Here is a 12,250-nt window from a genome sequence, read left to right on the forward strand (position 1 = left end):
GTACACACACCCTCCTCGCTACTACCATGGTCGGGTAACTTGGTGGATTATATATAGAAAAACAACCGGAACCGCAAAGAACAAAGAAAAGACAATGTGGACTGTAGCAGAGACAAAAGCGACTCAGGTGAGGAGCTGGGGGCGGGCACATGAGCAGGCAGTGCGTACTGAACGATGATTGTATGTTGGTTCGTAGCGTGCATTGGTGCAGTGTTACTTTTCTTGGTGGTTTATTAAATTACGGATTTTTCAAATGTTCATTTTTTTCCCTGTGCTTAAAAATCATTTAAAAAGCGGCGTGATTATGCGGCGTATGCTACGCCGCGGGTTAGCTAGTATAAAAGAATTCCCAGATGCCAGATGTTCCTAGATAATACACTTGTGAGGCTATGGATGGAAGCTGATTAAATGTAAATTTTGCTAAAACTTAAGAAACCTAGATGGATAATGACTTGATGAGTAGCTAAAAGTAACATCTAAATACCTTTCAGGTCTTTACAAGACCTTTCCGGTCGGTCGCATCAAATGACCAAACCTTGCCAGTGCATGAACTGAATTTCTATTAAAGAATTGCAGCCATAATTAATGTAACACAGCATTGTGGGAAAGTATTTGGCATCTTCCTGTCATTTTTCTGTTATTGCAAGTTTTCTGAAACTGAACATTTTTCATCTGCAACCAACATTTGATATTACACAAAGGGCACAAATAACACTTTTTAAATTGTATTTGTCTAATGAACAGTATGAATGCCCTAGGTTTCTCCAATGATCATGTGCCCTTCAGTACAGCAGGAGGATGACATTATCTGTCAATTGTTGATGTTGGATTTTTGCAAGGCAGTGCCAGGTACTGTTAATCTGTTGGCATTTTGTTGATGACAAAAGTAGCCATTCAAGTTTTAAGAAACTAACATCTTGACTTGCCATTGGAGAAGACAAAAAAATTCTTTACTCTTAGTAAACCTAGGCCCAAGTAGGCAAAGATTCAAAGTTATCTTGATGATGACCATCTCTTTTTCTATTTCATTAACTTTAGGGTTCAGCAAAAGTTAGCTTACTTAGTAAATAAGTTCCTGCTGTATCTTATTGCTTAGAATGCTTAAGAGCAATTAAAACCTTTTTCTCTGTCTTAACCCTGAGAGCTGGAGGATCAATCATAAGCTTTTGTTCTTAATGTGTGTGAATGGGTAAACTTTGATAATGCTTAGTTTTTTTTTTGTATTGCTTGGGTCATGAATGACCAGTAGAATCCAAACAAAAATTGAGTATTTGAATATACCAGTTACTGAGAAGGAAACAATTGGTTGTTGGAAAAGAAATAAGAAAAAATACAGTTTGGCATTTCCGATTGAGTGATAAGAACCTTTGTAATATTTGATATTAGTGTAAAATACGAAATATGATTCTACAGCTGATTTATGCAGAAGGCTAGCCTTGTTTATTTCACCTAAACTAATTGACCTCAATATTTTTGTATATTATATACTGAAAATGCAGCAGCAAGGCCCAGATGGGCATTGTTTTCAGTCCTTTTCATAAACCTGGGCCACTGTGGCAAGCTAACAAGCTTTGATTATAATACATAGATTGGCTCTGTTTTTAAACCTACATGCATAAAACATTACATTCTGGATCATTCAATGGATTTACTTATGTGTTGTGGGAAGTCCCGGCACTACTGTTATCTCACAGCAGTTGGATCCCAGTCCAGTACTCGACAGGAATCCCACATGTGTGTGTTTAACTATAATTCCTTCCCTGACCACCCCCCCCCCACCCCCACCCCCCCCCAAGGCACATTGACACACACACATACACACAACCCCATTTATTTTGGGCTCCAAGCCTTATATTAACCTAACCTGCAAGTCTTCAAGAAACTCTGATTTTCTGTTATGCAGACAAGCATTTGAATGAGATAAGAACTCCTATGCTTGCTGCTATGTGGGCACTTGTTGCTATTAGCAACTCTGCAATCCATACAAGTGCAATTGTAAATATATTTAGCATTTAATAAGGATTCAAGGTTCTGCTTAGGCGCAATACTAGTTAGCATGGCAAACAAGATTAGAGATGGCGAATGTTTATTTGAGGCACTTGACACAACACTGAGCATCTCATTAAAACATATTGGTATCCAGTCCAAATACTTTAAATTTGAAAGTGCTTCATATAGCAAACTGCATTTGTTTACAAGGTGAACTCATGATTATCACCAAGCAAAATAAGTTGAAATGCAGAACGAGATGTTAAAGATACTTGGCAACATTTATACTGCAGGATTTCAGTTATTTTACTTGGTTCTGGGTGGCCAAATTGTCTGTTGGTGTGTTCAGCTGTACTGGCAACTCCTGTCAAATTCTTCTCCTTATTTACCTTTTACTGCACTTAAATAGCCAGTTATGATATAGTATATGTGCAGATTTGTTTTTATTTGTTTGGCCAGTCACATGTCCATGAGCATACAGTGTGAGAATTGGAGTACTCATTAATATCATTGTCACTGGAGTCTTCTAATCTGAAATCTGCAGCTGTGTATATTTGTTTAATGAGTTGGTCTACCTTGTGCAGAACATATTACATCTTAATAAAATAAATGTATGATAATATTTGTTACAGGAAGTATAGAATCTAATAAACAAGGGATTCATTTGCAGATAGAGGCCAGTTTCTTATTGACAGGTTGCCTGGAATTAAAACTTGTGTGCAATATAGTCCTCCAGAAATGAGCTTTCTTCCTCCAGCTTTACAGTGTAAAGTATCCCTAATTACTAGTTTTGTGCTTTGTTTTGTGCAGGCAGGAAGTCCAACGTCGGCAAACACACCTTGTGGTTTTTCACGGACCTCTGTCACACCGTCAAATCAGGATATCTGCAGGTACTGTTTCACTTCATTTATCACAACTCTCATATTACTTGCCTTCATTGTTTCACCCTCTACATTTAATGTTAGTGAAATGGAAAGATGTAATTTACTTCCTCGTTGACATTTTTTTTTCTTATCTCCAATTTCTTGCCTTTATCTGTATTGCATGCTTACATGTTTTTCATTTATACTTCTCTCTGCCTTTTTGTTTTTCTTTGTTTAAACCCTTTAAACCCTGCATGCAGTTCCAATACCATCATTATGGATGAGAGTGCACAGAGTCTTGTGCAGACTGCTGTAGTCTTGACAACTTCTGTGACTCGAGGGATTACTGTGACAACTGTATGTCAAGAGCCATTGCAAAGGACAAAAAAAAAGAATTCTTTTGGGCAAGACTGGATCTACCGTTTCAAACCATCAGTCAATGGTGAACCAAATGGCCCACTCAAATTCTCCAGATCACTTAATGATGTAGGCCAGAAGATGGACTATAGTGGTTTCAACTTCATTGACAGAACATGCTCTGAAGGTAAACTAATGCCAGTGCAGGAAAATGTGGGCTCAAATGGGTTTCACTTGAGCAAGATTAAAACTCAAAATGGTATGTCTGCTCAAATTCCATTTTCTAATATTGCATCATTTCCAAGCAGCTATAAGCTCATCTCTTCTATGGTAGACGATCACTGCTCTGTACAAATGCTTCCGCAGGAGAGGAACTGTGTAAATGAGCTTCAGAAGAGGACAAACCTGCTTCGATTTTTGTTTTCCTTTTCAAATTCCCCCACTGCATGTACAGTTGCTGAGCTGGAAAGCTGCACGACCCAGTTACACATTGACAAGTCTTCCAGCATGTTAATAGAAAGCCATGAATTTTACTACACTGACGACATTGGGGATGATGAAGTGTTTGAAGATGAAACTACCACTCACATAAATGAAAAATCAAAGGACCACTGGGCTCCACTTTGTTCCTTGGAGGAAGATAGTGACCTTGACTACTGTTCATCTCCATTCTCTGAGAAAACTGTCCCTCTGTCGCCATATTCAACTTCCGGGGATGTGTGCAGGTTGGTCCAACATTACAGCCAAGCTTGTTGCTGACCCCTAGATTGTAGTCCCACTGAAGTACCCTTGAATTGTTGTTGATTCCTCCTTCTAAAGACATTTCTGAATCCCAGCATGCTCTTTTTTTTCTCCCAATTTGTGTGCTTCCTAGTGTTACTAAGCAACATCTTTTAGACAAAAGTTGTGTCATTTTTCTAAACTTAATTTTGTTCTGGTACTTAAATCAGTGGAAAAATTTAATTTGAAAATAACAGGCTTCACTTTTGAAGATCATTTAATATTAAAAAAATGTATATGATACATATGTCAATGACAGACTGGTATATATCGTTTATTTATTTCCAAAAAAAAAAAAAAAAAAAAAGTTTTGGTCTCTGAACCACCATCATCTAAAGGCATTCTTACCTGTGGATTAAAGTGCTAGGAAATCTTTTTTGTTTGTTTTTTAATTTAGTGAGGTAAATATACCTGCTTGAATCATCAAAATGCTTTTTGTGTAGAAAATATTTCATTCATCAAAATTGTGTTTAAATTCAGCTAGGACTTATTTTGAGACATGTTCATTTAAATAGACACATGAGGGCAGTACTTGAGCTACATATCATGTCATATTACATTTATAAACATGCTCAGTGTCTTCAACTTAATGAAGTATGTTAAATATAGTTCACTTTGAGTAAAAAAAGGTTCACTGCAAATTATGTAATAGTCTTTATTTCCCAAAACAATACATCTGCATTACATTATCGCACAAAACATGAGCATGGCACTTGAGAGGGCGGACTGCAGCAACTCATCGTATTGTATCGGCAGCACCAGAAGAAAAACGTCTAAACAGTAGTGATCAGTGAAATTCAGACAGAGGGTGCGCACAGTGATACTAAACATGTTAAAATAAATATGGTTGATGGCAAAGGCTTTGGGCAGATAAAAGTGGGTGATAAAATGTACCTTTTATTTTGTCACATGAATGAATATAGGTGAATCTTACAGTGTTTTAGTAATCAGGCTTTTTTCATAGAAGGATTTTAAATGAGAAATGATAAAAGATTTACGACAGAAATATATTTACACTATATATACAAGCTGGGAGTGTCTCGCCTAAAAGACAGAAGTATACTATATTCTGCTTTACTTTGCATTAAAACCATCCGTCCTAAGGGTCCAGCAGTAGTAGTCAGCAAGCATACTGGGGCTCCACTTGCCTTGGTATTGCTTTTACATTTAAGAAATATTCCTGATGAGACCCTTTACCATGCTTACTGATGCCACTCGGGAGATTTCCCGGGAAAATTTGCAAATGAGAATCTGAACTCCAATTTTTAAAAATTTTTTTTAATTATAATTTTTTACATTTATATAGCGCTTTTCTCACTACTCAAAGCGCTTAGCAATTGCAGGTTAAGGGCCTTGCTCAAGTGCCCAACAGAGCAGAGTCCCTTTTGGCATTTTATGGGATTCGAACCAGCAACCTTCCGATTGCCAGTGCAGATCCCTAGCCTCAGAGCCACCACTCCGCCTACTCTGGCACAACAGACTTACTTTATGCCCTTCTGGAAAGTTTAAAGTTTTCACAAACAGCAATAAAAACATTTTCATTCTGAATTTAACTTTAAGGAACTTGTATACTTTAATAAAGATTTATATACTAAATTATAGAGCCTAAAAACTTTTAAAACACCCAAAAGTTGTTCTGTGACAAAATCTTTGTTGACCCGTGTAACCAGTAATATTGAGCTGTGGTTCCACATTCCATCTAGAAGCACTGTCACCAGCTGTATGGAACAATATCTTACAAAAAAAGCACAAGAGCCTACATGCTAGATAGTCACAGCCAGTGAGCTTCCACTGTCAGCTGAGGTTTGGACTGCATGAACAACCGAGAATAATTTATCACAACATAGATTGGCTGTACTATAGGTATGTAATTTTACAGCCAGACATATAATTGATACCCTCGCAAAAAAGCCAAAAGCTGCCTTGCCCTACACTTGCATGCAATATTGTTGTATGTGTTTATTGTAGTGCAAAAAATATAGTGGCCTCGGTAGAATGTTTTCCTTGTTCACTGCAATGAAATTTCAGTCCATGACTCATTTAACCTTTATCTTAACTATGGTTAGAGCATTGATGGTATCAAAGTGAGTGTTGTTTTTGACTGTAGGTGTGAGGGACAATTTAAATTCAGTGAGTGTAGATCCACACTTGTAGGTAGGAATAAAATGAGGTAATTTAGACGTAATTACAAATGAATGAACATGCTCATCTGGACACCTGTACATGTGCTGCAAGCAACTTAGGAATGTTTTCAAGGAACAATAGCGATGGGTATGTGTGCTTTGCACTTGGGTCACACATTTGCTAAAAGTAGGTGGGAGCTCTAACAGTTAACAGACTGCATATGTGATAATCTTCAGAACACATCAGTATGACTTCTGTTCTCAAACAAAAATCCATAAAATACATTTCAGTAGTGTAAATAGTTTGGAACACAATTGCAATTAATATCTCAATATATTTTTACACAATGAATATATTACTTTCTAGGGAATTTTTTCTTGAGTTTTTTTTTGTATTTTTATATCAGAATGGTGCTTTTGATGGCCAGTTATTAGAAATTATAAAAAGTTTGACAATACAGGTTAGTGAGCCCTTCAAAGCTGTAATCCAATTCACTTCATTTTTCAAAATAACATCAAGTTAAGTCTTGAAGTCACAAGTGCCATTGTCTTCCATACTGTTTGATCATTTATTCCATGTTCCTGTGATTCTCTGAGTTACAAAAACAAACATAGAATGTTTGAGGAAAATCTAACAAGTTTTCATCAGTGTTCACATGTTTTTGTTGAAAAACTTAAAGTAACAACCAAGATCTACCTATTGATATAATTTAAAAAACTACACTTCTGTTACCGCTGAATCTTTGTTTGCTTTAAGGAGTTGTGGGCTTTTTTAGCTGGCTATCAATTTATGCATTTATGGTTAATGATTTTCATTGTTTAAGTTGCCAACTTTTAAGCTTCAGATGTAACACCACTTAACCAGTGACTAGATAAGGGTCCCTTAATCCAGTTTATTTATATTTAAAGATAACCTTTACTGTAAGTTATGAAATGATTATAAGTTACATTAGTGTTTGAGTTGGTATTGACTTACTAATGTTTGTAAAGCTTTAGGTTATACATCCTTAGAAAGAAATAGCCTTTTATATATAACCTTAGAGGTTAAAGCCATTTAACTTGAGTGTGCTTGATAATGAAACTTCAGGTGCGAAGTAGCTTTCTTAGCATTTCTTAAATGAATAATATTTTATATGCAACCTCGGAGGCTAAGTGCTATTCATTAACATGTGTTTCAAAATAAAACCTCTGAGGCTAGGCAGCTTAACTTAATGTGTGTTACATTTAATTTAAAGACTTAACTATAAACAGAATACTTTCCAATTATGAATATTCAAACAGAGAACCTCAGAGGCTGATTCTGCAGCATGTGCCCACAGAGAAAGGGTTCAGAACTTTACAGTGTTAATACTTTTGATGACAGAGTCAAATAGCAGACATAATTTTCAGTAATAAACATTTCATTAACAAACTCAAAATTATATACAGTAACAGAAATAATGTAATTACAAAAATACAGCATATCATGAATAATGACTAAGAACACAGACATGCTCTGGAAGATTGCCCTAGAATCTCCCAAATTGTTCTTGGGTTGCAGCCTTTTTATATTCACTTCCAACGACTGAGGCAAATTACCAGACCAGTTCTGGTGCACCAAATAGAAAACTGTGATACAATTACGTACATTTTTGCGGATCGATATTTTTTTTAGATGGAGTGGGACAAGACCCGATGTAACAGACTCAACATTAATGAAAACGGGTGTGCTGTGTAACCAAACAGTTGTTTTCTCTGAAAAAAGAGTGAAAGGCTAAACTGAACTTTGGCTTATTTTCTGGGAAAGAGAGTTGACCTTCTTATGAGTGTTTCAAGGGATGATTACTTAAATCTTTAATTGTACAGCATCTGTGATGATTTGTCTGAAGTCACTTTTTAATGCATGAACAATGTTATCGCTGATGGAGTACTTAGAAAAGTCACTACATTTATGGTGATTTTATTAATACGATATTCCCCTATCTACTCTTGCTCCAATATAAAACACAAAATACTGTTCCTAAAAATTAGTTTTTTAACTGTTACCCAATTTAGCTCAATCTCATTTGAACATGCTTCCTGTTTGTGCACTGCTTGATTTTTTCAGAAGTGTTTATTTAATAGTAATCTACCAAAAAATGGAAAAAGTGATGTGAGCCTAAACCTGGATAACTGAGATGTGGATGTTTTAATATTAGCTGCTCTTCACTGTTTTTTTCCAACCAGCCCTATTGAAACCTACTGTATCATATTTATTTCCATTCTCCAAGAAAACATAAGATTAAACAACACAGGGCAAGTAACAGATTAAAAAAATATGTATAATTATTGGATGAAGTAAACTGAAAAGTTTCAACTCTAATCTTTCTTTGTAACACATGCCCCGCAGTCCTGGAATTAGGCTAGTTCATCTACTATGGACTTTCTGTATTGGTGCTATACCTCTTTTTATATAATAGAGACCAAATCTCCAATCCATACTCTATATACACAGCTCAAAAAAATTAAAGGAACACTTTGAAAACACATCAGATCTCAATGGGGAAAAAAATCCTGCTGGATATCTCTACTGATATGGACTGGATAATGTGTTAGGAATGAAAGGATGCCACATCACTTGATGGAAATGAAAATTATCAACCTACAGAGGGCTGAATTCAAAGACATCCCTAAAATCAAAGTGAAAAAATGATGTGGCAGGCAGGCTAGTCCATTTTGCCAAAATTTCCTTGCAGCATCTCCAAATCGTACTCAGTAGTTTGTATGGCCCCCACATGCTTTTATGCATGCCTGACAACGTGAGGGGGGGGGGGGGGGGGAATTGGGGGCATGCTCCTAATGAGACGACGAATGGTGACCTGGGGGATCTCCTCCCAGATCTGGACCAGGGCATCACTGAGCTCCTGGACAGTCTGAGGTGCAACCTAGCAGTGTCGGATGGACCAAAACATAATGTCACACTCAGAGGTGTTCTATTGGATTTAGGTCAGGCGAGCATTAGGGACCAGTCAGTGGGATCAATTCCTTCATCCTCCAGGAACTGCCTCTTGCCACATGAGGCCCGGGCATTGTCGTGCACCACGAGGAAATTAGGACCCACTGCACCAGCATAGGGTCTGACAATGGGTCCAAGGATTTCATCATGATACCTAATGGCAGTCAAGGTGCTGTTGTCTAACCTGTAGAGGTCTGTGCGCTCCTCCGTGGATATGCCTCCCCAGACCATCACTGACCCACCACCAAACCGGTCATGCTGAACGATGTTACAGGCAGCAAAATGTTCTCCACGGCTTCTCCAGACCCTTTCACGTCTGTCACATGTGCTCAGGGTGAACCTGCTCTCATCTGTGAAAAGCACACGGTGCCAGTGGTGGACCTGCCAATTCTAGTATTCTATGGCAAATGCCAATTGAGCGCCACATTGCCGGGCAGTGTGAACATAGGGCCCTCAGGCCACCCTCATGAAGTCTATCTGATTTTTTTGGTCAGAGACAGTCACACCAGTGGCCTGCTGGACGTCATTTTGTAGGGCTCTGGCAGTGTTCATCCAGTTCCTACTTGTCCAAAGGAGCAGATACCAATTCTGCTGATGGGTTAAGGACCTTCTACAGCTCTCCTACAGTAACTGCCTGTCTTCCGGAATCTCCTCCATGTCCTTGGGGACTGTGCTGGGAGACACAGCAAACCTTCTGGCAATGGCATGTATTGATGTGCCATCCTGGAGAAGTTGGACTACCTGTGCCACCTCTGTAGGGTCCAGGTATTGCCTCATGCTACCAGTAGTGACACTGACCGTAGCCAAATGCAAAACTAATGAAAAAACAGATGAGGAGGGGAAAAATGCCAGTGGCCTCCACCTGTTAAACCATTCCTGTTTGGGGGGGTTGTCTCATTGTTGCCCCTCTAGTGCACCTGTTGTTAATATCATTAACACCAAAGCTGCAGAAACTGATTAACAACCCCCTCTGCTACTTAACTGACCAGATCAATAGCCCAGAAGTTTCATTGACTTGATGCTATACTCTGATTATAAAGTGTTCCTTTAATTTTTTTGAGCAGTATTAAATGTACGTAATTTTCCTTTGTCTGCTGTTAATGGGTGTGTGTCTTAATTATATTTCAGTATATTAAGTTAATTGCTCTGTCATTACCAGCATTTGCTTTCTGTTAGTTAATTGGTATGCCTAACCAAAATAAGTTAAACTTCTTCATTGTGATAGGACGGTAGCCCTCTTGTTAAAAATTTTGTACATAGAATATAGTGAGAAGTCAGGCAAAATGACACCTTTTATTGCTTGACTTCTCACTACATTCATAATGGCTAACACGGTACAACACCCTAGTACCCAGAATAAATAGGAGAAAAAAGAGAGAGCAGTAAAAATGGTCTATTAATGTTCAGTGCACATAATTGGTGAATCAATACAAAGTAACATAAGGGATTAACAGATCATTGGTGCCTCCATTATTTGCTTTTTATAAAGGTCTTGAAAACCATTCTGTTGGTAGAGTGATACCACTAGTATTGGAAAAGCACTCTTAAGCCTTTCAATATGCGTCTTATTCATAGCTGAGTTCTATTTCCTAAGTCAGTAAGATGGTCACTTGTAACAAGCTCACACAAAGCAATAAGTTTATTTTATACTTCTCCATCTTGCAAACTTGAAGCCCTGTCTCTTCATTTTGTCATTTTTATGATTTCAGTTCAGTTTATTTAAATACGTTTATCAGCTGCAACATTACAATAACATTGAAACCACCTTACTGATATTGTTTAGGTTCCCCTCATGCCACCAAAACAGCTCTGACTTGTCGAGGCATGGACTCTACAAGAACTTTGAAGGTGTCCCATGATATCTGGCAGCACGTCAGCAGCAAATCCTTTATCCTGCTAAAAGCAGCCACTGCCATCAGGGAATACTGTTGCCATGAAGTGGTGTATGTGGTCTGCAGCAATCTTTAGGTAGGTGGTACAGTACATGTCAAAGTATTATTCACATGAATGCCAGGACCCAATGTGTCCCAGCAGAACATTGCCCAGAGCATCACACTGCCTCTGCCAGATTGCCTTATTTCCATCGTACATCCTGCTGCAATCTCTTCACAAGGTAAATGGTGTACATGCACTTGGCTGTCCACATGTTCTAAAAGAAAAAGTGGTTCAACATACCAGTCCACCTTCCATTTCTCCATGATCCAGTTCTGATGCTCATGTTCCCATTGCAGTTGCTTGCAATAGTGGACAGTGGTAAGCATGGACATTCTGACTGGTCTTTGTCTACACAAGCAGTGACACCTTTGTCTCATGGCCAGCATTTTTTTGTGCTACAGTAATTCTTCTGTAGGATCACACTAGATGGACTAGCCTTTGATCCTTACACACATCAGTGAAACTTGAGTGCCCATGACCCTGTTGCCAGTTTACTGGTTGTCCTTCCTTGAATAAATTTTGTTAGGTACTAACCACTGCATACTGGGAACACCCTACAAGACCTGTCATCTAGCCCAGGGGTGGGCAGATTCAGTCCTGGAGGGCCGCAGTGGCTGCAGGTTTTTGTTCCAACCCAGTTGCTTAATTAAAAAACAATACTTGTCAATCATTTAATTTCGTGGCTTGCTAATGCTTTAACTCTGCCATGTCAAGTCATTCTCATATCCTAGATTTTGTTTCCTTTCTAAGGATATCATCCAAATGATTTGAAGTCTAAAATAAATGAGTAATTCTCAGTTCTTCACTTTTATCTCTTCACTTTCCTTCTAAGTATTTAATTAAACCAAATAGTGCATGATAAATACACACAGGTGTAAATGGAAACAAGCTAAATGGAGAAATGTTGGTTTCTTTTGTCATTTGCATCTTATTGCTAATAAGGAGCAATTAAAAACCAAGACTACAGCTGTTGAAGACTAAAATAAGTAATAAGGGTTCAACATCTTAACGAGCGAGACAACTAAAGTGAAGCAGAAGTGTTACTTGAGCAATAAGTGCTTCTTATTAAGCAATTGGGTTGGAGCAAAAACCTGCAGCCCCTGCGGCCCTCCAGGACTGAATCTGCCCACCCCTGATCTAGCCATCACAATTTGGTCCTTGTCAACTTCACTCTGATCCTTATGTTTGCCGATTTTGCTGCTTCCACCACATCACCTTCAAGAATTGAC

At 38.1% G+C, this 12,250-nt stretch overlaps 1 protein-coding gene across 7 annotated transcripts in view; it reads left to right on the forward strand.

Annotated features, from left to right (window-relative positions):
* Positions 1–12,250, forward strand: part of marchf8 (membrane-associated ring finger (C3HC4) 8) — a 201,552-nt gene that overhangs the window by 172,524 nt on the left and 16,778 nt on the right. For 5 of the 7 annotated variants that reach the window (XM_051923474.1, XM_028795931.2, XM_028795930.2 and 2 more), the window contains 2 exons: positions 2,800–2,879; positions 3,113–3,934. In XM_051923474.1, the coding sequence (XP_051779434.1) occupies positions 2,800–2,879; positions 3,113–3,934 (902 nt within the window). The remainder of the gene's footprint in view (positions 1–2,799; positions 2,880–3,112; positions 3,935–12,250) is intronic. The other 2 variants (XM_028795936.2, XM_028795937.2) reach the window with 1 other exon arrangement.

This window comes from Erpetoichthys calabaricus, chromosome 2 (assembly GCF_900747795.2).
Source record: "Erpetoichthys calabaricus chromosome 2, fErpCal1.3, whole genome shotgun sequence".
NCBI lineage: Eukaryota > Metazoa > Chordata > Cladistia > Polypteriformes > Polypteridae > Erpetoichthys > Erpetoichthys calabaricus.